At 45.6% G+C, this 26,440-nt stretch overlaps 1 protein-coding gene across 1 annotated transcript; it reads right to left on the bottom strand.

Moving 5' to 3' along the window:
* Positions 1 to 295: 295 nt before the first annotated feature.
* aacs (acetoacetyl-CoA synthetase) lies at positions 296 to 25,601 on the bottom strand. Its single transcript, XM_040195986.2, has 18 exons — positions 25,262 to 25,601; positions 24,461 to 24,564; positions 23,577 to 23,697; positions 22,872 to 22,985; positions 19,248 to 19,345; positions 18,426 to 18,540; positions 18,090 to 18,171; positions 17,814 to 17,967; positions 15,714 to 15,794; positions 14,860 to 14,984; positions 9,633 to 9,697; positions 7,787 to 7,909; positions 4,436 to 4,549; positions 3,490 to 3,615; positions 3,238 to 3,307; positions 2,794 to 2,852; positions 2,356 to 2,558; positions 296 to 2,266 (listed from the first exon to the last, which is right to left on the bottom strand). The coding sequence occupies exons 1-18, from the start codon at positions 25,398 to 25,400 to the stop codon at positions 2,129 to 2,131; spliced, it is 2,031 nt and encodes a 676-aa protein (XP_040051920.2). The 5' UTR covers positions 25,401 to 25,601; the 3' UTR covers positions 296 to 2,128.
* Between the last annotated feature and the right edge of the window lie 839 nt (positions 25,602 to 26,440).

The raw sequence follows: 26,440 nt of genomic DNA, 5'->3' as shown, positions 1-26,440 counted from the left end.
GGGGGGGGGGAAACAATGAGGGTTCACACGGTGTGAATCTGCAGCGAGAATTAAAGGCTGAAGCTCTGGAACACCGAACTGTTTGTTTGAGCTTTTGATCTCAGACTGGCTTTACTTCATTGCGTCGCTGACAGCAGGCGGCCGGGGGAAACGCACCGCGTGCATGCGGCACAATCTCCCCTGACACGCCGCGGCCGCGTCTTATGCGAATGCTGCCCTGGAAAGCCGCGGCGGGCGCGAGGCATCTCGCGGTGACGTGGAAGAGAGCAAATAACGGACAGCAGAGGGAGACGCGTCACGTCGGACTCAAGACTTTATCGCAACACCAAAAACAGTAAAAATGACATTATAGATTCCTTAAATGAACACAGGAAGGAAGCAAACACAACAACGTTATTTACATGCGACACACGCAGCATTATGTTTGCGCGGCCTGAGCTGCATGCGCACCGCAGAACTAAAGAGTACGTTTGCCATTTTACCCAGAATTCATTATGACCTCGTACAGTAGACAGTACTAAAGTGCTGGATGGACAATATGGTCATTTTCTCCATCAGAAAGAGCCTTTGCATCATTTAAAAAAAAAAAAAAAAAAGAAAGCAGCCCTCTTAGTCTTCTTACCCAAAGCAACAGTTTATGCATACAGAAGTCTGTAGAAAAAATAATCTCTCAGCATTAGTTGAGCTGATTTAAATTACTGCCAATCAGTACAATAGTGTGACACCATTTGAAGGAATATGTATCCCATGCTGCTATTGGTGAAAACCTTTGAAAAGGACATTAATTAAATCTGTGAAAATAACATTAAAGATGAACTGCATTTCACATTCATACCTTTATACGTATCAAAATAAGTCAACAAGACTGAAAAAAAAGCCCGTCCAGTTAGAAATACGTTTCCCTGTGTCAATATAAAATGCTTCCTCAAGCTTCCTTTTCCCCCCAAAGATCAAAGGCTCCCAACAGGAAATTAAACAAAATTTCCTGTTGGGAAATGAAAGGTTATTTTCGTTATTGTTGGGCTCCTTGTGACCCAAACCACTACAGTTCACCTTTAATAGCACGAGTCCAACTTTAGGCTTTGCCACAAGCATCAGGCTCCCTTGTATAAATAATGCAGCTTTCCCTTCTACAAAGCAAAAACAGGCTGCACCGTAGTTATCAGGAAAACACAGTTCTCAGTTTTGACAGACATGCAACAGAGCGACGGGACGAGTAAATACAGGCTTTTGTGGTGAAATAAACCTTTGCTCACTTTCAGATCGCACATGACCTTGGCTGACCTGACCTTTACAAACGAGGGCCAATGTGATTTCATCCATCCACGCCGTTATGTCTTAAGGCGGAATGAAACAAGATTCAATTGTTACAGAGTCAAATCACTGACAGGATTGGAACACGTATTAGCACAGAGATCAATAACCTTTGGAGCTTGAGAAAAGATCAGTAGGTTTAGTTTTACCCGGAAACCCCTAGTTTATAGATTCAAACTACAATTCTGAGGCGACGTGACCCTCTGACTCCGGAGACCTACTTTGGTCAACAGGTCTGGGTCACTATCTTCTAAAGAACAATGATAATTTTATCATTATATCACGGGCCAATATATATATATTCATATACATACACATTTGTTAAAGCAATATGCACCACATTACAATGACATGGTGGTATGAGCTAAAGCTGAGGTGTTGCCCGGCTGGGACCCGGTCAGAACCATCAGTGGGGTTAAAGCAGGTGAAGCAGAGAGAGATACGGCTCCTCGCTGGCCGAGCGCCGCCGCCACCACCACCACCACCACCACCACGCGAAGGCAAAGCTAAGCGACCATAAATTACAACGCTCTATTATTTGGCGGCTTCGGAGCACGAGCTTCCGCACGGATGGTGGCGTGTGCACGGAATTACACCCACAGCACCACACGTTTACCTGCACGACGTCAGAAGAGCGGCAGCACAGCTCGCGTTCAGACGTATTATTTGTACCATTATTTTCTCTCCTTATACCACGTGGGAAGCCGGAGGGCCTTTTGTAAACTATCTCCCTGCTGCTGTGAATTTGAATGAAGTGGAATCCTGGTCCGGTGGTCTCTTCGCGGGTGTCGTCCAGCTGGGCGACGCCTCGTCTCTAATAGTTCTGCAGTTCGGGAATGTTCTTGTAGAGATCCAGCGAGTCGGGGTTGGAGAAGGCACCTCTCTGCGCCACCTCCCGTCCGGCAATCACCTGCTTCACAGCCACCTCCACCTTCTTGCCGCTGATGGTGTACTGCAGGGGGGGGAGATGAAGACATGAGGGCCGTCCTTCAAGCCACAACCAACCAACAATCTGACCGGGTGTATTCGTATTTGTCTTACTGGAATGTCTCTGGTCTCCAGCAGCAGAGCGGGGATGTGTTTGGCCGACAGCGCTTTCCGAATGGCTCCTTTTATCTTGGCAACCAAGTCCGAATGGAACGGGCTGCCAGGTGCCATCTTCAGGAACAAAATGACTCGCTCTTCTCCGTCGGCGTTGTACTGGGGCACGCAGAGGCTGTCCGTCACCTCCTCAAACGCCTCCACTGCAACGAGGAGAGGAAAGCCAAACCGAGAGGATGAAGGCAAACGAGGGGATGGGGGAGGAGCAAAGATCCATATTCATTTAGCCAACAGTGAGAAGAAGTCCGGCTTTTACTAACAAATAATAAAAAGTGAACCAAACATAGAAATGGGGGTTGTGTCACCGCCATAAAGAGGACCCTCTCTGGATGTGAAAGGCCATTTCCTTTCCTTCCCCGCACGTCTACCTGTACTCACCGATGTTGTAGATCTCTGAGCTGCCAAATCGCACTCCGTTGGGGTTCAGCGTGCCGTCACTGCAGAACAAACACAAGTTCAAGTTCAAGATCCAAAACTCTGGGTTCCGTCATTGACACAAAAAGTCTGTCTGGGTCCTGGTCAGCTGCAGGCTACTGCAGAAACATGGCTCCCAGCTCTGTGCTATGAACAGCTCATTGTAAAGCGAAAGCACACTGGATACTATTTTTCATTTCTGATCCCTCCGAACTGCTGCAAACTGCACCTTTAAGAGCCAGTGCAGACCAACAAAAGCTTTCAGAGCCAAGTCGTTTAGTGCTTTACGGGCTCCTACGGCACAAACGGCGCCCTGTGTAAATAAGTCAATGAATACAAAACTACGGTGACACAATATTTTCTTCATGTCAGAACTCAGCAGCTCTCGTAAGAAAGTGAAGCGCTGACCTTCTGCCCAGCATGACGACGCCTCCCGTCTTTGGGTTGATTTTGCAGTAATCCCCGTGAGCCCACACCCCTACAGGGAAGGAACCGGGCCAATGGAAAGACACAAAGCCGTTAAAAAGACGAAATACTTTGCATGCTGAGAAAAGACAAAGAATTGTATTAATTCTAATAATATCCAAGATGCTCAGGATTCCTGGTACGCGTGTACACAGAAAGTCCGTTTGCAGTGCGATAAGTTGTTGCTGTGCCAACCAGGATATGCAGAAAAGTAGGCTTTGTGGTATTTGCTCCCGTTGTCGTCGTTCCAGAAGTGCGTTGGCTGGCAGGGGATCGGCTTCAAGCAGACGAGCTCGCCGCTCTCTCCCCACACGGGCTTACCTGTCAACACACATTTCAGCACAACAAATACAGTTAGTGGCTTCGGAAAAACACACACACACACACACACACACACCCTCTTTGACGCACACATTCTCCGAGAAAGCAAATCAAAAAAAAGAAAAGAAAATCAGCTGGTGAGGGATCCCACTGTAGGAGAACGTGATATAGACTTCCTTGTGTGGGTTCACACAGACCTCACCTGCTCCCGTAGGAAGGTGTTCGAGGCTTAGAGAGCGACTAAAATAATCCCAAACCCTTCCTACAAAGCTGCCTTTAAATTATCCCTCAATCCGCTCCCCTTTGAGGCGATGGAGAGGCGGCAGCACAGCCTGCAGCTGGGATCGGGAGCTGGGGAGCAAGGGACTGAAAATCAATGAGCAAAACACAGGCCACTTTGAAGACTCCCAGCAAGATAAAAATCTCTCATTTTGGTTTGAATTGTTAAAAAGGAAAAAGTGCATTTCCCTTGGGTTGTTCCCTGTATTTAAGCAGCGGCTGGCTTCAATAGCAATGCATACAGGTACATGGACATATGGGGACTACAAGGCATTACTGCAGTATTCGTCTGTCAGCTGCCAAAGCCGCTCCAGAAGCAGATGGGAGGTTTGCACAAGGGCATCTCGGCCGATTACGATTCATTTTCCTCATTAACATGTTCTGGGTCCCTCCTAGGATTCAATGTAGAAACCTCCTTACAACTTCTACATGATCCTCGCGCTCTGTTGTCACACTGCAGGATACGCAATAGGGGAAGAGAGAGAGAGAAAAAACAAAAAGCACGTCCCTTCATAAGCCACTCACATACGCACACTCTTACCGTCGAGGCCCCAGGCTTCCACAGCAATGCCCAGGTTTCTTGTTTGGATCTCCCCCCGATACACCGGAACGGTTGGGTTCTGACCCATGAAACAGGACACGATGTCGGTGCCGCCTGAGAGACGAGTGGACGACAGACACAGAGGGAGGGGTTCAGTGGCTTGATAGTCTGAAATGAAACATGCCCCTGGCAGAGAACTCTCCACCTTTGCAAAGCTCTCTGAGCTCTTCTAGCTGATTGTTTGGGATCTAAAGGCCGCGGTGGTGCTGGTGGTGCTGGTGGAGAAGGTTGGCCACTCTGACATCTCATCTAAGCTACTTCAACTGCACATAAAGTAAACAACTGGCCGGTGAAACAACACAATTCTACGTGTATTGTAGAAAGGCTGGATTACAATTAGTTCCACAGAGCCACCGGCCCTTCAATTAGTGGATGAAAGAAATGTAGCACAGTTTAACAAGCAAGTGTTTGGCAAATTAGTTTATATATTCATTTTCATTAATATATCAGCAATATTACAACACACACTAATATCATTAAGCAATACGGTACGAGAGGGTGTAGCGTATCGTCAATACTGTTACAGTTCGAGGGCGTCGTCAAACAGTTCTTCTAATATGGCTGCCAGCGATATTATCAATAGTTAAAAAAATAGTTAATAGGTAAAAGTTAAGCGTAAGCCGCCTTTCAACATAAAATAGTTGTAGCCTCCAAACGTTGTGTATCGCATTTCAGTAGCCTAGCAAAAACAGCCCCCTGTACGTGTGGCTGTTGCTATGCAACAGACAGGCAGCAACATCACGTTTGTTAGCCTAGCACCAGAAGTGTGTTGATGATTAGCCACTGATATGGAACGCTCGGGTCAATGTAAACAGTCCCCGTACATTATGGCTCAATACCCTGTGACTCACCCTCAACCAATCAGAATGCTGGATTTCATCTCCCCGTATTATCATACGTAGAACGTTGGCTGTGGGGTGATTCGGTGAAAAAGGTGAATCGGAGTGTAATAAAAATTGGAAGTATTAAAGAATTTACTTCCAAAGAAATAAATTGTTTATCAACTTGTGGAACGGAGTAGCTACCTGAAGCCCCCGCCCACCTCAAACTTGACCAAACTCTTTTGGTATCAATCAGCCATGAAGACAACACAAACTGCCGGTGCTCTACTCCACCTCCAGTGACCTATATACGGGTTCTGCACTGTTGCAGCAGCAGCAGCTCACACACCCGCTCTCTTCCTCTGGCGCACCATCCATTTCCCCCTTTCCCCGTTCCAATAATCTACTCTTTCTGACACGTTCTATTCATCTCCCCTCCGATTGTTTCAACCCGACCTCCCCGTTTCGTTCCCTCTCTGTATCGTCTCGCCGCATCCATCCATCTTGTTTGCTTCCTCCCAACTGCTCTCTGCCCTTCTACCACTCTCGCAATCCTTTGCCCCTCCTTCGGTCCGTCTCTTTCTCTCTTTTAATTGGCTCCCAGGAGGAAGTGAAACTTAAATTGGGAAGACATGCAATTATTATTTATTATTGCGCTCATTTTAATGGGTGGGTTGCCACACACATACACAAGTATATTTTAAGCCGAAAGCCAGTGAAGCTTTCTTCAGCCTTCCATCATTCGCCATTTAGTGTGAGTGTGTGTGTGTGTGTGTATAGTGTGTGCATAGACAAGAGGATGTCACACTGATCTCATGTGTCGAACAGAACTGAACGAGCAGGAAAAAGAGTTTCTGAACCTCCCACCTTGTACACCTTCTATAAATTGGTGTGCATGTGTGTGCATGTCTGCTTTCGTTTTTGTGGGTGGGACTACAGAACAGTTTGGGGGTCACACAAAGCCCCCCCCCCCTCCAGACAGAAAAAAACATCCAGTTAACAGACACATTGATTTATAAATTCAAAAAGGGAATTCTTGAAGTGACACAATGAAAGTCACAAGACTTCCCAAACACAAATTCAGTATTTGTGCAGACACACAACTCAACCACAGAGCATCAATTAAAAACAACTTTTCCTTCATTGAGGAGAAGCAAAGAGGAGAGAGGAGTGACATATGGGCTCTCAGACGGAGGTATATTAGGATGGAGGAAATCCAGCAGGGAAAGTGTTAAAGTCCCCCAATGCGGCACAACAGGGGTCTGACATCCCTGCTGACAGGAAAACACACACACACACACACACACACACACACACAGCCTACATAAAACCAAGATAACTAATAAGGTGTATAAAACTGTACACACAAACACACACACACCACGGGTCACACATGGTGAAATCAGCAAAGGGGCCTATGACATATGCCACCGCGACCACCAGTCAGTCCCATATGCTGTGAAACCCCCCCCCCCCCCCCCACACACACACACACAGAGTGCATTTTGACCTCGGTGGACAAGGTCGGGTCGTTTGGCAGCCAACAGAACCTGGCTGTTGCCCTTGGCGACAAGGAGGAAACTGACGGAGAAATAAACACATGGAGGCAGACAGATCTAGTCTCTTAATACCAAAGAGACTAAACTTTAAAAGGATCCTTATGAAAGTAATTACAGGCCGGGTCTCAATTTTAGTTTGTGATCAATGTCAACAACCAACCTGCGTTAATGTCAACGACACTGTGCAGAGACAGGTGGAGACATCTGAAAACAAGATGACGGACACAAAGACAAATACGTAGAGGGAAATAAATGACCCACTCAGCGCACACTGATCCGCCTCGTCGTTGACATTTCCGTCGATGCCATTGAGAACTGTTCTTCTGCCTCCATATCACGGTGTGTGTCAGTGTGCGTTTGCTGCTGTGCGTGCTTTACCCACCATGGCTGTCACTCACAGTGTGTGCGTGGTGCCCAGCTGCTGTTAGTGCGTGCATTTGGGACGCTCGAAGCTGCAACTCATTGTGTTTGTGTGTATGTGTGTGTGTGCGTGTGTCTGTGTGCATCCCCAGAATACGTCCGTCACCCGAGCTGTGCTAAATGTTAAACGTTTCAGGACTCGCAGAGAGACAGATAGCATTCTGCTGTCCTGTCAACATTACAATGGGCTTAGAGGGTCTGCGTGTGTGTGTGTGTGTGTGTGTGTGTGTGTGTGTGTGTGTGTGTAGTGGCATTGTGGGCAGTGAGGAATATGTACAGTTCTAAGCAATTTATTTTGTTTTGAATTTTCTTTGTATCTGTCAGTCCCTTTTGTGTCGCAGAAGCCTTGCTGCTTTATGTTGCCTTCTTGTGTGTAGCCGCCATTGTTCATCTGCTACAAACCAACAGCATTGGGGGAAAAAAAGCTGCTGCTGCCGTTTGGACCCCTACATCTCAATTCTTTGAGAATAATGACAGTCAGCGTCGGTCACCTGAGATGGAGCCCAGCAGCACGTTGCTCTTGATGCAGCGGTAGACGTAGTCGTAGCTCAGAGGTTTCAGAGGAGACCCGGTCGACAGGATGGTGTGGAGCGACTGGAGGTTGTGCGTTTCCGCTGGCGGAGGAAGAGAAAAGGGACAGAGGGTAAGATATGACTGCCTGTTTAAAAACAACTGGACACTTCTTTGAGTTCTGAAATGTTAAACATATTAGTCATCGGGACAGTCCGCATTGTTGTTTTTTTAATCAAATAAAAAGCCAACACACAATTTTGACCTGTGCACAGCTGTGACTCCCTGCACCCTCATGTTGTGTTAAAGCAGCTTGCCACCCTGATGTGGCACAGCGTGCGCATGCGCGTGCACACAAACACAAAAACACACACACTCTCTCTTTTAGCATCCAACCCCCAGGTCCATGCATGCACGCGCTCGGTCACACACATATGCCCCAAATCACGAGCCAATAGCCCCCTGCAAACTAATCAGCTTCCAGCAATCCGACCCTCACCCCATAAACACACTCACACACACTCACACACAGTGGGAACTCTTGCCACCCCCCTCTATGCCTCCAGGTGTCCGGTCCAAATGTCAGCCCAGGGAAAAGGGCCCCTCCGCTGGGGCAGCTAGTGAAGAAGCTCCCCCTACCCTCCCCACTGGAGGCATGCTTGTGTACACACACACACACACACACACACGCCTTCTCTCTTTAATAAGCATCCAAACATACACACAATGCCAAATGGATCAAGTGGCTGGCTCAGGGGGAGGTTTGGGGGCGAAAGGGGGGGAGCGAGAGAGAGAGATTTCGGGTTTTTTTGTGCCTTCCTGTTTAGCCACAAAATTGGGAATGCGTGTCGTTAATTTACAAGCTGCTGACAGACAGAGCCACAGAGCGGGCGCCATGAATAAAGATTTGTGGTGATTATACCGGCGCACTGGGAACTGAGACACACAGCAACTGTTTCTGCAATAAACACCGGTTGTAAAGTGCTAATTTAATTAAGGAGAGGAGGAATGGGAGAGGCAGAGAATGCAGAAAGCAAGGAAATGGAAGGACAAGCAGCTATTTTTAATGAGTTATTAGTAGCGTTTACATGATGAGAACGGGAGGATCATTTGAGAGGTTAGATGGAGGGATGAAGAAGGACGCACACACAGGATGCAAAGCAGAGGAGCAAAAGGTTTGATGTATAATTATGTCACCAGCTTGTGTAATTTAATACGACCGGTATTTTATTTTACCGACAAAAGGAGCTGAATATTCATTATGGGAACCAGATATACAAATATCACCACAATTTACACCAAATTGGGTGCCTGTGCCGTCTTCTATTAAACTACTGTGATTACCTTTGCAAAAGAGCGAAGCAGCGATGAATTTTATTTTTTTGTCACTGAAATAAGGTCGCGAGAGCTGCCCGTATAAAAGGTTAGCGGGGAGGCTAATAAGCGCTGGCACGGCTGTGATTATGTGTGGAGACCGGGTTCCCTCTCTGGAGAGAGCGCTGACACTAAAAGCAATTAGCTGGTCCGATCCGTGACTCGCGTGAATCATAACAGCAGCACTTTCATTCGTCGGATTCGGTGTCAAACGGCAGAACGCAGGGCAAGCTGATGCTTTATGCAGCGAATGGCACAAAGGACATTTAGAGTCAAACGGCACCATTATAATGATTATTGGGTCCGTCTGCTCTCAACGTTGCACGTTCCATCCTCAGATAGCACAGTACTATCTTTATGTGTGTGTCAGTGAATGCAATCTTCTCTGGGTTTCTGCTTGTTATCCGTGTGCGTCCATGTGTATGTGTGTGTGTGTGTGACACCACAACTCACCAGGTTTCAGGTTTCTCTCCTGCAGCACCGACAGCCACTTGGCCCCGGTACCCAAGATAGTGATGCTGCAGAGTAGAGAGAAAAAAAAAGGACAAAGCCAGAAGAAAAAGACGGAAATTATTATTTTTCCAAGCAGTACCAATATGAAGGATCAGCGGAGCATTCTTCTTTTACATAAAAGAAAAAAGCCAAGTACATTACTTTTGGCAAAATATTTATTTGCTTGAGCACCGAGGACGCAAAATCGTAAATGCCCTCATACATGCACGGAATGTATTCTGCATTGTGACAACAGAAACTTTTAAAAAGCGACATTATGAGTCATCCACCAGGATGCTGAGAATACCCCTTAACTGCATCTTTTAGATAAGTTGCTCGAGACCAAAGTGTGGGACAGATGGGCGGACGGACCACGAGCCGCCATGGTTACCGTTTGCACGTAGTATTCTACATTTAATCTCATCGAAACTAAACCCAGCTCTTGTACATTCTGTGTCATGTCACACACAGGTGTCACAATATGTCATCTGGCACTCACACACAGCTTTGCACAAGTGACCTGGCCTCTGCACTGCGGCACTGGAGGTGATGTTACTTTAGAGACTTCTTCATTTTGTATAAATAGCTTCAATTCCCGTGAGGAAACAAAAGCGAGGACCAACGCTTGGAATATCTGCACGTCGAGGCATCATTTTCACATCCGTGTGCGGAGGGGTGTTTTTTTTTCTAAAGGCCAACAGTTGAACAGTTTGCCCTTAATCCCATCTGCTCCAGTGGAGCTGCTCAGTCGCTCGGCCGTACTGGGAAGTTCCCAGGGGAAGAGGGCGCGTCGCCCTGCAGATGAATATCAGGTTGATGCTGAAACGGAGCTGGTGTGCTCAGTCAAGCTTTCGTGGATAGATAAGAAAGATGTAGAAAAACAAAGGATTGGGATTTGAGTTTCAACTGATCAAACACACCGATGGTCGGTCTGGCATTAGAGGACATGATGTCTTCTTTGTTAATGTTCCACAAGGCTTTCGGAGGAGACCGTATCGACAGGATGTTTCCACACAACAACCCTCCAATGCAGTGATGTCAGAAGGTTGCTTTTCTCCTGTGTGACTGGGAGGCATCCTGACAGCTGACAACAGCTGGACAACATGTGGAAAGCACACACACACTGTCTGCTTAAATGTCAGGTCTTGAAATCCCATATCATAATATTTTCTATACTTTATTGCAAAAGTATTCCAGATAAATGGCTTCCATTGCACGGTTATTTGACTCATTACACTAGATAAATGTCTGCTTCAGTGGGTAATAAATATAACAAAAGAATAAGCAAAAAAAAAACCAATGTTCTCAGAGAATAGTTAAATCAATGAAATTACCAACTCAACTGGCTAGATCATCCAAATTACTTACCTACTAGTAATTTAGTTCCTCAGTAAAACATTTTTTATATGGTTTACTTCTAAACGTCTGACTGCATCTTCCCAAGAAAGGAAACTAGATTGTTGTGTGTCTGTTTCCAGTAAACACTGCTATTTACGTAGTAATACGAAACACAAGTACGGTGAATGAAGATGGACTATTCCTGTTCTCCACAGCCATCAGATAATGCAGATGACACACACACAAAAAAAACAACATTCATCATCATTCTGCCTCTGTTCCATCCAACTGCCCCCCCTTCACATCTGGAGTTGTTCCGTCGCCGGCTCCCATGCAAAGGGGGGTCAAGTCTATTCTGATTGGAGGCAGGTGGCCAGGTGTGCTTGCTAATTGGCTGTTTGAGATGGCGGGCGGAGGAGTAGCTGTGAGTCTCCATTTGCCAACGTCTGCCCATCAGAGGGGACGTGTCGCTGGGAGCTACTGAGACAATAAGAGACACTCCGAGCCAATCAGACGCCTGCGAGCAGCTACAGCGCTAATGCGTCCCCATGCGCGCGCGTGTGTTTTTAAACTCCTCTCCAACGTGGAAAGATATCAAAAATGAGAGTGAAAAAAAAAGGAAAAAGACCTCCTCGGGTGTCAGGAGCCTCGAGGGACCATTTCAGACGGCTGTCTGATGGCGTAATTGTTCACCGATTTGCAAGTATAAATGATCTTATCTTCAGATGTTCACTGTGAGCATGAATGCTGATGAACTCAATGGGAGGACTTGTTTGATATTATAAACAGCCTCCATCGCCTGTCAACAATATATTTTTAGAGTTTTATATCCATTTCCTTTCATATGACCCCTTCCTCTCCCAAACAGGATGCTGATGTTGAGCCACACCTGCAGGAATGCAATTTCATCTCTACGAGTAACTGAAAAGACGTGACATTTCCATCAGCACTCTCCTCTTTATGGAAACTAGACGCGAGAAGCTCTTTTCGTTTTGTCCTACAAAGAAGTCTCCAAAGGCCGAGCAAGAAATGAATGCAGAAAACGTTTAGATGTTTTCGTTTTCTTCAGTTAATCAATATGCTGCTATCTAAGGAAAAAGTATCGTTGGTGTCGTTTGTGAATAACTAATCGTCTCCAGCATGAGACGTGAGGATATTTAAAAAGGAGTATGCCCACATTTCTAAAAGCGGAACCGAGCAGATGCAATCTGCTGAACTCGTCCCCTCCGAAGAGGAGGAACGAGAATTCTGCGTTGGCAGGGGACGACGTTTCTATAGTTGGTACAAAAGTACGGCGGGGATCTGACGTCTCGGCTCAACGCAGGATGGACAGAGGATGCAGGAGGCGAGATGATCCTCAGAGAAAAACAAAGTCCTACCAGCACACAGAACCCGTCACAGCTATAAATGTTGGAACCTTCTGCTTGCTTTTTCCAAGAACGTCGCGCCTTTAGTTCCTCACCTTGTTCCCGTTTCCCTTTTCTCAAAAGCGGCAAATAATCTTGCAATAATCCATCAGGGCAGACAGGGAGTTTGCTGTGCAAAATTACAGCACCGCTACTTTCTCATAATTGGGCAATTCTGTCCAAAAAAACAATCAATGGAGTGATTTAAAACTGGAAATGTCAGCTGTTAAGCGAGATGAAGTTTGTAGAATTCCACAACGAACCGACAACAGTCGCGACTACAGAGGAGGCCTCAGCGGCAGGTTAAGACTCTCTGAGGCGGATTTAGCCTCAATTAAAATGTCCAACCAGTAATTCAGAAGATGCAGGCGTGACAGAAAACGGTCACGTCAGCCTCTCCCACAGGGTTCCTTATGCAGCGCGTTAGGATCTGGAAAATGTGTCTGAGGTGGCAACATCGGCACTTAAATGGTTCAAAAGTCTCCTCTCAGTTGAAAAGGTTCCTGGGGTTCATCCGTCATGGTGACGGCCCCACAATGAACTCCTCTGCGTGGGTCATTTCGCCAACACTCTTCTAACCAGCTTCAATCAATTGTGCTCATTTAAAGTCTTTCTGGACAGAGATTTTGAAAAAATACAACAATTATGTCAGCAAAATGAAATCAGTAGCGTAAATGTCGGCCGATCGTACAGCATTAGAAATTAGCACAATTTTGCTTCAACTGTTTTCCCACCGGGTCGCCAATCACCACATGAAGATCCTTAAACATTGAGAATTGAAATGGGCAGTAAAGCTGTGTCAAAGGAGCGCGTTGGCTTTAAGATCTACAACCTGTCCCGGGATTCTGCAGTAGAAGTACTTTTACTCTGCATTTTGGCTCCATAACTCCCACTGCCCCCCATACGTGTCTCTCTGCTCGCCCCATAACTCCCTTTGCTGCTGAAGGCGGTACGACGTCCCCGCTGCACTAAAGACGTGTGTGACGTATCTCTGCTGCTCACTTCTGCTGACCGCAGTGCCTTGTTTTCACTTTTTAATCAAGGTTGACAAGAGTTTCATAGCGGCAAGTTTTCTTTTGTACGATGTCAAATTTGTTTGCAGATGGCTAAAAAAACGATTGCTCTGAAAATTAACTAAATTATTGTATGCTAAATATAACACAACATGAGATAAATAAATAAGGAAAATAAGTGACTTTCTCGGGGCAGGGCTGTGACATCGTTACACCTTCCTCGGATGCACACAGGAGACAAAGGAACACATTCAATTTGAAGAAATAAATGGCCTGCCTGCAAACATACACTCCTGCAATATTTTACTTTGACATCTTTGTCATTGCAGCATCCAGAAGACAATAGAAGATCGATACTTGGTTTTATTATACGCTGCTTATGGTGGTGATAGGAGGTATCAGTAAATCTCCCCCATGCTACTTTGGAAAATATGGTTTTGAATGATGAAAGAGAAAGGATTTTATTTTATGGCATCTATTCTGGTATCACACCAATATAAAATATGTTTTTAAGATGAAATCAGACAGGGTGTAATCCCTCGTTTCCCCATGAGACGCCCACACTGTGCCGTGCATCTCCCGTGGTTGGACCTGGGACGCCCAAATTAACAGCACCCCACCACCCGTCTCCATGACGACATGCTGAAGGGATGGCTGACCCGCTGACTTCAAGCGGTGCAACAGGGCAGCTCGCCTGCGCTGATCAATAAGGTTTGTTTCAACAAGTTAGGTGACACTGCATGAAATAAGAATGCATTTACTACATATAGCAGATTAGAAAATGCCGGCAAGACATGACAGCTTTTGGAAAGCTCGAAATGCCTGTTCTCATTTATTTCCAAATAATAATAATAATAACCAAAATGATTATATATCAATTGACCGCTCTTTTCTTAATGTCGCTGTTTTCTTAACGGCTAAGAAATCATTTAGTTTGTTCTATAATTTAAATTAGGGGCCATAAATTAGAGAATAAATAATGGATGTTTGTAGTATGATCGGTTGCTGAAGGTTGGTGACAGCGGAAATCTTTATTCATAGGTCTGCTTGTGTGCCCAAGTTGTCAATTAGGCAAACACAAAATCAATTGTGTGGTTGGAGACAAACCCTCCATGGAGAACCTTACCCTTTGCTCACGCTCTTCCTCACGCCGCCTGTGTGTCCCGATCCCTCCCCTGATGCTCTTTTTTTTGTCTGGACACTCTTTGTCCGTCTGTCTGCTCTTCATGACACTAAATGTTACATTTAAAAAGGAAGAGTCCTCTCTCTGCTTGCACCATTTGTGTTGTGAGAATGCAACATGGGTGAAGCTGCGCAGCACTCACCCATGGCTACAGTAGGAATCGGTTTCATAGACAATTAGTACTTAAATATGAATACCAACGGAAAGAAATCAATCATCGTCAATATGTGTGTGTGTGCCTAACTCACCCCAGCTGGTCTGTCAGGTTCCACAGTACATTTGCTGTGGGCATCAGAGGTGAACCGTCATATAAAACCACAGAGGCCCCCACTGCCAGAGCAGACACCAGCCAGTTCCACATCATCCAGCCGGTCTGAGCACAGCAAGCGCGCGCACACACACACACACACACACACACACACACAAAAGTCAGTTTATCTGGCATAAACACTCCTTTCTCATCAACATGAGTAAATGGGTAACTAAATTTAATGCAGAGTGTGAGTTAACTGTCTGTGGCTCACACTGCAGTGCTTCTCTTCTTTCCCCACTAGCTACTACTTTGGCATCATCCCAAATCATTTTGCATATTGATCGCAGCTTTCACTGTACAGATAATGAATCAGCACGAATACAATCAGAATTGGTGAAAGGAGTTTTCAGTTAATCGATCCACAAAAGGTAAGAAAGGATTCTGATAATCTGTTTATCGTTCATCAATCCCACTCCCCGGGAGAAAACTTTCAAAAAGTTTTGTCATAGTAAATGTAATACTGGTGCAATAGAAACCGGCTGGTCGATCTCACATGAAACAACGTTTCCTCTGTTTTTATCATCAAAACAAGCGAGAATCTTCTCGGAAAACAACTACAAATGACGCAGAGCTCTGACCTTCAGCACTCAATGCTGCTCATTACACGAGAGCTATTTCTGTGTCTATGTATGTGTGTGTGTGTGTGTGTGGGGGGGGGGTTTGTGAGTCTTTTGGACCAGGCTCAGGATTAAAAACCTTCCATCACTGCTGGTGACTGAAATGAAGCAAAAAAGAGCCGTGGAAATCACCCGACACCTCATTGTTATTGTGATCTGACGGCGGACCTACCGTGGTGTAGTAAATGATGACATCACTGCTGGTCATATTTCCATGGAGGATGTGTTCTTTCAAATGTTGGATGAGTGTGCCCTACAGAAACCAGCAGACAAAGTGAGACAGAGAGAAAGCGAGTGAATGAATTGGTATGAAAGATACAAGATCACACAAACCAATCAGCCATGACCGTGACATTTGACCCCTGGATGTTGTTGATTAACAAAATTGACAGTGACGATATGTTACACATGAATTTGACATACAGAAATCCGAAGACGTCTGCTTAAACGAGGCAGTAATTAAAAGGAATACGTTCAAATTGTTTGAAAAAAAAAAAACGCCGGGAAATTCCACTTGCGGCACGTCTTGCTGGGATGAGATTTTTCTGGACCCACAGTATCCAAGAGAAAAAAGATGTTCGCCACTGAGACTTATGGTTCAACAGCCAAACACCCAGAATGTAAAGTCTGTTCTTACAGCTCCCCCAACTGGCCAAATTAGGCCAAGTTTGACACGTTCCTGGTTCCCCGGCAACACACATGACGACACGTGTAGAGTGTAGATCGGAAGAGGGGCGGCGCAAACACGTCGCCAGAGTAAGCTCCCTTGCTTTACAGTTATACATATTCTTAGTCGCAGTTGCGCTAACAGACAAAAAGGAAACCACACAAGCACTTCTGACACAAAGGGCCATTTGTGTTAATTGGAATTTGCCCACAATCATCACCCCAACACAGTTGATTATGTTTTTATTACTGTCATATGTGTTTCAGTTTTGACCCATAACGTGTAGGTTCCTGTTCGCATTAACAGGTGAGTGTGTGTGTGTGTGTGTGTGTGTGTGTGTGTGTGTGTGTGTGTGTGTGGTCTTTGGCACAGCTGAAACAAAGCAGAAGTGCCGGGGCTAATTGGCGGAGACGGAGAGGACTGCCAGCGGCGCAGTACGAACTGTTTTCACCGACGCAGTGGGGCCCAATTATCGGAGGCATTGAGAGGAGGAGGAGAGGGGAAGGGGGGGTGGGGGGGCGCGACAGAGCATTTGAGACAAAAGGGAACCTTTTGCATTTGTTCAACTGTGTTAAACCATTTGGCATGTTTAGTGTTTCAGGCTTCAAAGTGCAGCGGCCCTTTTGAAAGCACACACTCATCCGGCGCCTTCACTCAGATGTGGAATGCAGCGGGAAAAAGGGAAATTCATGCTCACAAGAGCGGAAAACCTTCGGCTGCTTATGGAGGTCTGCTGCCATCTTGTGGAAGAAAAGAGATAGCAGGCATACGGCTACGGCCACTGGGAAGCTCACCAAGAGTGACTCGTATTTTGTTTTAATTTGATCAATAACATACCTTTTACTTAATAGGAGGTACTAAAAAGATGCCGTGTTCTCAAGGCATCACAGACGACACACACACTCGTCACCGATAACACATTTCTTAGGCGTTAGTTCTGCCCTTTACGACAACTATAATATTGTGACAGTGGGAGCCCCATTAGCCTTTACAAGAATCATATTTCAATACAGAGAAGCTACTAAATGGACATGCATTGAGTCTTAAACCTCACATTTAGACCGTAGCTCTTAAATCTACAGTTGTCTTCATATATATATTTTAATGTTGATGAAGCTGCATAATTAGAAGACTTTGTAACCTAGCCGGGGGGCTTTAAAAAAAAAAACATGCCCAAAGCGAGCGAGCACAACATGATCTTAATAATGAGCTTTACAATTTAGGTTCCACTGGATCATTTTGACTACTCTCCTCTGGTCCTTCCTTTCTTCCTTCTTTCCTCGTCATTCGTCTCCTTTGTTGAGAACCTCTCCTCCTTCTCAACTCGCTTACGTGCATTAATACAAACGCTGTGCACCGAGCAGCAAACTGGGAATGTGGGCCAACCGTGGAGAGCTCTGCAAACAGGTGCGGTCAGCGCGCGCTAATGTGTGTGTGCGTACGTGCATGAGTGTGCGAGAGAAAGACAGCTGCGATCCATACAGCCCTCTACAAACAACAAATTTGCAACCAAATGACCAAAGTCATTTTAGGGTCCGCTCAACACAGAGAGAAAGAGCGCGCCGTGTTGATGATTTGGGGAGGGAGGGGACACGTTTTTCTTACCCCAGCAGAGTGGACCATGCATTTTGGAGCCCCCGTGGTGCCAGATGAGTACATGATGAACAGAGGATGATTGAAAGGTAGCTGCTCAAACTCCAGCTGAGGAAGCTGGTCAGCCTCGCCACGGCCGGATGCCAAGAAGTCGTCGATCAGTACACTGCAGAAGAAGAAACCAGAGAAGGAGAGTCAAAAAAGAAGTGGGTTAAAAGGCTCATACAATATACGGACAGAAGAGAGAAGATCTCAGACTCAAGATCACACACACACACACACACACACCTGTTGGGTATCTTGGAGAGGTCAGTGTCCTGTTTGGAGCGAGCGTAGGGAATCACCACTACTTTCTTCAGGTCGGGCAGACCTACAGAGAGAGAGAGAGAGAGTCTGTTTGTTTCACACCTTCACCTTGTGAAGAGAGAAGAAGGCTCTCAGAGGGATTCCAGCGTTACTCCCATAAACACGTAGCACAGTTTGGCTCTTTAGATCCAAGAAATGAAGTTCTTAAGAAATGAAGTTCGATGGATGAAATCTCCGTACTGTCGCTTTTTACCACCAAACAGTCAAAGAAGCCAACGTAGTGTTTGATAGTCCGTAGTGAATTGATAGTAGGCCAACCTTTGACAACGCTGGTCAGCTTTTCCATGTGGTCGTGTGTTTTGCCGTTGTAAACCACAGCAGCAACAGAAAAGATCAGCTTGGGCTGGATTTGAGAAAACCTGTCGAGGACACCCTGAGGTGGAAAAAAAGAGAGAGAAAGGTAAAAACCAAAAAGGAAATTACTGGAGTGAGAAGGCAGGAAAGCCCCAGCTAAATAAAATCCTTCACTCACTGCAGTGGGAGCAGTAAATATGGACCGTGAAATGAACACCTTCACCTCGCGTTCAACACATATTTGGATTTTAAGTGTAGTTCCCTCATCTGCCAGATGGGGCAGTAGCACATCAGAAATTAGAAGCAGAGACCAAAGGACCACTGAGGAGGAAGAGTTAACTCTGCTCTCTCCTACACGTGTTGTCTGTTAGATCGGATTCTGTTTCCTCTTCATGTCTATGTGTGAATTAATGCTTGTCGCTTTTGACACAATCATGCAATCTGCAAAAATGAACACAAGTATTGTTAAAAGACCTCTGGCCTTGTAGAGTTTAGGTACCAGAATTAGGAGACAAAAGAAATGCTGCTGTAAGTGCTGACACTTATAGCAGAGATGTGTGCTTTAGAGTCCAAATAAAGATAAATGCTATGTGTAGTACAGTTAATTTGTGCTTGGAAAATAAACATGAGATTAATGCTGTGCAGGGGAGGCTGGTTCTACTATCACATCTTATTAGAACAACTAACCCAATGGATCATGAACAGAGGATGATTGAAAGGTAGCTGCTCAAACTCAAACATATGTAAATACACATGCAAGCCCCAAACAGTATAACAAGCCCTTACGTTGACCCCAAAGTCGACCGACGTGGAGCTCCAAATGGCTCCAATGCTGGCTGCTGCTAACATGGCCTCCACTGCATGGATACCATTGGGCAGGTAGCCTGGGGGGGCAAAAGGTCACTTTTAAAAAGCAGCAATATATCAACAATGTGTACATATTTCACTCAGACTAGGACTGTGCATTAACAGAAAAATACTTCAAAAAGTGATAATCAAAAGGCTCCACAGCAGAGAATTGATTGTACTTTTATAAACTAACTAAATACGTGATGCTGTTTGCACAAACCACACATCATAAGTTACTCGTGCAATACAAAAAAATGTTTTTTTAACATCGATATGTAGAGGAAAAAAAGCCCAATATAGTACAATGAGGGTCAGTGAGTCCACAATATCAAGTGTTCCGTTTGTTAGATTTAAAGCCATCGGCGTGTGCAGTTCAATCCGTTACGTGGTCTCTGTCTGATAAGTGCAGAGTGCAACACGGAGGCTCCGCTCGCTGAGAGAATCACACGAGACCCGAAGCCCAAAGGAACAGAGACCTCGGGCGATTCCACCGCAGAGTCACACAATCAGGAGGTCCGTCGGGCGGCTGTTTGAATTACACAATGAAGACCAACCAAAAGTGTGCATCATATTGAACAGTTATGTCCTCTGATAACTGGTGTGTCCATTGGGGGGTTATAGTAGGAACATGGAGGAACTCTAACGCAACAAAACACGTCTTACTTTCCTACAACATTTAAGAATGAAAGAATTTACAACATTTAACACTGACTCTTTCTCTTCATTTCACTCAGGACCAAATAAACTGAATATAATTCCTATTCAGTCAATCAGAGATGCCTGTTGTGAATGCAGCCCGTCCGTCATCGAAACAGTTGAACTAAACTAAAAGAAATGATAGATTTGCCAGAGCTCTCGTGTTATAGACACATGGGCGCTTTGCTGATAAGGACAATCTAATCTAACAAGAAGAAGCATTAATGCGGCCGGTAGTTTCAGAGTCGACCTGAAACCGCTGAATCAGGCTGTTATTGGCTGCTTTGCTGGCTCCGGCTTACTGTGACCAGGGAGCTGATCTTCGCTTGACGACATCCGACAAATCACCATCGTGCTATTCTGGTGCTACAGACACTCTCATAAATCACAACGCTCCCACGAGGGGGGGGGGGGGGGGGGGGTGTAGCTATCATTCAAACGAGTGGCTATGGTTTCCTTCCAAGGACTTTAAAGTGGGAGAAGACACAGAAAGAGGAAACAAAAACATCTTTGTTTGGATTCCTCCCAATAAAATGGATGTTTTAGCCCTGTGATTTCAGCATTAATTGGATGATAGTTATTATTTCTGGGAACAGACCCTGGAGCAAGGCACTCGGGAGGCGAACCAGGCAGTTTGAATGAAGAGGAAATGAATAAAGTCGCAGTAGAAAAGGCTTTTTTAAACACTGCCCTGTTGAATGTTCTTGTAAATAAACAAATGTATGCGTTTACCTTCATTCAACGCGTGTTTATCCTGGAGGGCTTCGTCTTCCTCACAAAACAATGGATAAGATGTCTTTTTATTCTCCATTATTAAATCACAATATGTTTACTTAATACCGCTCCTCCTCTTCACTTCCCTTGCCGAGGTTGATTGACACAGAATAACCGCTCTAGTTCTTTTGCCCACACTGCAAAGAGGTGAGCGGGGACATTGAAACAAGTGTCTGAAGCGGAGTTTAACCTCACAGGCGCCATGCGGTCGAGCCAACGTGGCCGCTACTGAACATCACAACACAACAGCCGGACTGGTGATTCAGACTGGATCCTCGTCCAGGTCCAGCTCCGAGTCCCAGTATAAGAAGAGACGACACAAACCTCTTAGTCATCTGGGAAACTATGGGTGGAGAACATAATGATCTTCTGAATCATTAGTTTTGTTTCATATACAGGGTTCACAGCTGGCTGTGACAAGCTTGTATGTCTCATCGTTCCAAAGATTGTGGCAGCCATGTATGTTTGCAATGCAAACAAGTGGAGGGAAGCTAGAAACAAGCTTGATAACCAGGTGGAGGGGATGTTGAAGAGGACCAGGGAGAGAAGCAATGGAACTAAGTGCACAAACGAGAGCATCACACCAGGCATGTGTGTGTGTGTGTGTGGATCTTTTACTGCTATTAAGCTTGGTTGGCTTCATCAGCTAAGTGCTTATATATCTCCTGGATTACAGACACAGACAAGGTATTTGAGTTACAAGGACATCTCTGTCCCCAATATACACACACAAGTGAGCACACATCGTAACACACACACACACACACACGTCTTCCTGTGAGGAATGTAAAGGGGAAAGGAGGCGTAAGGAAGCCGAAATCTCTCCCTCCCGCTCCCTTGACGTCAATTCCTTCATCCCTCTCGTTGTTCTAATGAGATTCCCACAGAGCTGAAGTCATTTAGCTAATGGATGTCCCGACCGCAGTATCTGTCATTCCTCTGAGAGCGCACACACACACACACACGAACGTCATACACCGCAGTCATACACCACATGGCTCAAGATGACCTCACAGACAGCACACATTTACTTCTGTCACTCTGATGACTCAAAGAACACGGCATACGAGGGCGGGATAACACCAGCCCCTTCATTCTTAACCAGAACAGAACACCGTCCTATTGGCTTAGACGACTGACTCCATTTTCTGAACACTCAAATCAATAATCACTTACCACTTTTAATAAATCATTTTTTTGAGGGCCTCTGAGCCCTCTTTATATTCATTCATCAAAAGGCATTTCCTGTAACCTCTGAACCAGAGTGCCAGACTGACCGTGTAGGACAAACAGGCTTTTGAGGGGCGTGTTCCATATAACTGGAGCAGGAAGTGGTTTCAAAGTTCAAACATCAGAGACGCTTCGTGTAAGCAAAGGAAGGTTGTGGAGACCTCTGACAACCAGGATTTGGCCGAGCAGCCTATTTGAATAATTGTGAATACTGCTCTATGGTTAAAAGTGTTACGTATGGGTGTGTATTTTCAGTATATTTTCAGATCAAAAAACCTCTTCATGCAACGAAAGACATATTTTCCTTGCATCAAGGAGTCTGTTCTGAAATGGTTCAGTTCTGGAAGACTGACATGCGTTTGACTAAACCTCAGATAACAGAGCAGATCCACCGGATCGGTCTGCTGCAAAGTGAGCGAGTAAGCTCAAGCGTTTTACACTTGTGCGCAATTAAAAAAGATAAATTGTGATGGGCTTATGTAACTGACATGCATTGAAGCTGCAGCTGTGCTGTATACTTTCGAGTAAACTCGGAGGAATATATGCTGCGCAGCAAGCAGAGCCAGGAAAACCTGAAAATCCACCATTCAACCTTGTACAAATATGAACTATGAAAAAACTAAATGGAGACTTTCAGGAATAGCTGGTGCCAAGGCAGCGAGCACAAACCTCCAGAACTACAGCAGAAGGACCCGTGTCCAACTTGTGTCGCGACAAGTTTCAAACCTGAAAGACGGACCGAGTGTGAACGAAGAGGTGGTCAGAAGGAGAGCAAGCAAACCGACCATCGCTTGGCAGATAATAAAAAAAAAAAAAAAAGGTTGCAGAAAATGTTTATTGGGTAATACATTTGACACTCACCTACGACCCGGTCTCCAGTCTGGAGGCCCATCTTCCTCATGGCCGCAGCAAACAACGCCACGTCCCGCCTCAGCTCCCCGAACGTCACCTTCACGATCTCGTCGTTTGCCTCGGCTGGCGGAAAGTGAGACACGTACACAGAGAAATATAGTTAAAGCCACACACACTCCCACATGTTTTATTGGCTCTGACATTTGACATTGGGGCTTGTTGCACCGCTTTGTTAAATATTGTATTTATTCACGGGTTGATGTTTTTCTTTATTTCAAAAAGGAAACAGATGGATATTTTCATGGATTCATAGTGTAGCTGGACAGAACCAGGCAGAACCAGTCCTCCTGGTCTCTTTTATTAGTGACATTTACAAAGGCTCCACTCCACTTTGTGACCGGTAGCCCTTCTCATAACTACATTACAGCTGCTGCAGAAGGTTGAGTGTGTGTGTGTGTGTGCAACCATACTCCCCCTCATATACACACACAACCAGGGCAATAAGGAAGTGGCTATCCATTAGTAATGACAGCTCTGAGAGATCGAGGAGGGAGCAGCGGTTATTCTATTAACGGAGTGACGTATGCGGCCCCACGCTCACCGGCGCGTCGATTCCCTGATCAGACTCAACCTCAACTCTGTTCTTTCACGTCAAGCCCAGTGAAGGTATAGTTCATGTGTTTTTAATCGGCATCTTACACTTTGTCTACTTACTTGCGGCATAGATAGCCACTTTGTCCTGGTCTCCATGTTTGAGCAAGTTCTCGGCGTAGTTGAGGCGAGCTCCTTTAAACCACTCCGGAACATCCGAGATCCGCTTGGTGAAATCCACAACCTGGTACACACCCACAGAACACACACACAGGAGGGAATCAGCGTCGTTGACCAAGGCGACCATGCATTGTAAAGGTGTGCTGCCTTCGCTGGCAGAGACTCAAGTAGGAAAATGGGACTGTATAAAAAAGGCACCACTCAAACAACTGCCAGAAACAATGTCATAAGAATCCACGGCAATAATGGAGTTAAGTGGGAAGACCCACGGTGCACCGCAGTCCTACAATGGTTGATTGACTGGTTCACTGTCTAATGTTACTGGGGATGCAAGCCTACAAACGGGTTAAGTGGGTAAGAAAATGCGTAATTAAAAAAAAATAATGTGCCATCTGATTTCCATTTAAGAATGGGGTGTGTCAACAAGATGGCAGAGCGGCCGAACGACAAACACTATTTGATTACACACACACACACACACACACACACACACACACACATACCAAGGCAGCTTTATTTTTAAAATGCCATCATAAGCAATACAGAGTTGAGTTCGGACATGGCGGGAAACATCGGCAAAAATAAACGTGCCATATGTTGTCCATTTTCAGAGCCTTTTATAGCAGCCACAACGGGACATAAGAATATCACCGGATAGATGCACGCAGTGGTCACACAAACTGTTGAGATCAAATGTTTATACGCCATGGTCATTAAATATCAATCAAATCAACCGGGTATTTTGTATGACCCGTTTATAACCTCAAAGTTACGGCTACGGTCAAAAGCATCGTCCTCCGGCATACGGCATCGGGTGCTGGACTCACCTCTTCGTATGGCTTGGAGCTCACTACGCCGCAGAAGCGCCACACTTCTCCCCAGAAATCTGGATAACAGTCCACCGACCACTGGTACAGGTCATGGTAGTTGACTAGAGGACAGAAAACCCACCATTACTGCACATCTAGAACAGCAAATGTCTGATCACAGGTGTGATCACCTGTCAGCTCGAGCATATCATGTGGAGTTGTTACAGGTAGTTAGAATGAAAGTAAAATGGTCAGATATTAGTACAAGCATCTAAGCTGAAAGAATATTAGATGCACCCTGTAAGTTGTGGAGGATCCTGACAACCGAATTTGAAACACTGATTTAAAAAAAAAAAGACAATCAGTAAATCCTGAAAAATAACAGTCTTGGTTTAGAAGAAAGAAATTGATTTTAGTTCAGTTGGGAGCCAACGAATTAAAAGTAAATGAATAATACATTACTTTATTATAATTGAACCCACAGAGACCCCCAATGACCCAACCTCTTCCCGATGAATGGCATAGCTGCCTCTTGATTATTAATAGTTGCATAAGTCTAAACCTGCAGACATGTGTTTAAATGCGCGTGCGCTGTTTGTCCGGAAAGCCTCGCGGGCCAAAGCTAACGATTAACGTTCGCTCTAAACGATGCAAAGCACCGCGAAGCGGCTTTACACCCCGGCGGTTTAATAAATGTGCCATGAATATCGACGGATAGCAGCCGTTACACCGGGACGCCGTAACCGTGTCCGACTTTTAAACCCTCTCCGTCCGGGTCCCCGTCCGTCTTCCTCCATCCTCCCTCGTTCTCTCACTCACCGAGGTTAAGTCCGTAGCGCCCGTTGACCTGCTTCCTAAACGTGTCCATCCGTGTGTTCCTCTTGGAGTCCGGGTACCACAGCACCTTGCTCTCCATGTCCATGATTTTCTCGCTCTTCTTCTCCGCGTCTTTAGACATCTTTTCGGCGGAATGAGAACGGACGGCGGGGGAAACACAGGCCGGTTGACGCTCGCGCTTCGCCGAAGCTAACTGGCTCGTGTCCGGGTTGAGGTTGAATGTGGTCACAGGGTGGGCCGCTCGGTGTCTGTGGCTGAGGGTCTCTGTCAGAGGCGAGCGTGGGGCTTCCGAGGACAAACCGGACAGGGCACGCCCCTGCCGTCGTGACGTAGCACAGCGAGCTGCGTTCAAGAGCGAAAAGTGTTTCACAACTAACGTTACACACACACACACACACCACGTACACAAAAAGCAGACTCAACTATTTGTTTACGTGCCTCTGTTTTGTGATGTACGATAAGTAGTAATACCAATGACACTGATTACCGATCATTAATATTTAGTGAAGGAACATTTTTTGCTCACGTATGCCAGATTGATTGAATAGGTGATGCAATGAGTTTGGCTAACCATTGAGCTGGAAAAGTTTTCCTTACACCAAATCATCATTTGATGAGATACATTCTTTGAAAAGTGAACTGTCATGTCAAAGAATATAATATCAAAAAAAAATACATATCAGATAATAACAAAAGTAAAATAAAATACAGACCCTTGATACAGAAAAATTAAAGGCCAAAATGTTATGCATCTGCATCACATCAAGCTACACACCAGTGACCAAACTAGTTTCCCCTATTGATTTATGGAAAGTATAAAAAGTATCCCACAATCCAGTCCTCCCTGTTTATGACAGTAGCAGTACGCTGACCAGAAAACGTGATAGTTTGTTGTTATACTGAACATGCTAGCCATCTTGAACATCCCCGACAAGTGAACGCGCAACAGAATCAGACGGACGAGTCTCGTGCACGCGGGGAACTTGCCTGTCAAAATGGAGGATTTTGATTGGTCCTCAGCGCACTGGTTCCACATCAGCCGACGCATCGGTCCATGCGGGAGGCGTATCATCGGCGTTGCGCTGGCCCGCGGTTTGATCAATGGCACGCTAGTTTGGAGGCTTCAAAGGGGGCGTATCAGCCAATCAGAGAGCAATACGC

Source organism: Gasterosteus aculeatus, chromosome 13 (genome assembly GCF_964276395.1).
Source record: "Gasterosteus aculeatus chromosome 13, fGasAcu3.hap1.1, whole genome shotgun sequence".
Classification (NCBI taxonomy): Eukaryota; Metazoa; Chordata; class Actinopteri; order Perciformes; family Gasterosteidae; genus Gasterosteus; species Gasterosteus aculeatus.
This window is presented reverse-complemented; position numbering and strand designations above follow the sequence as displayed.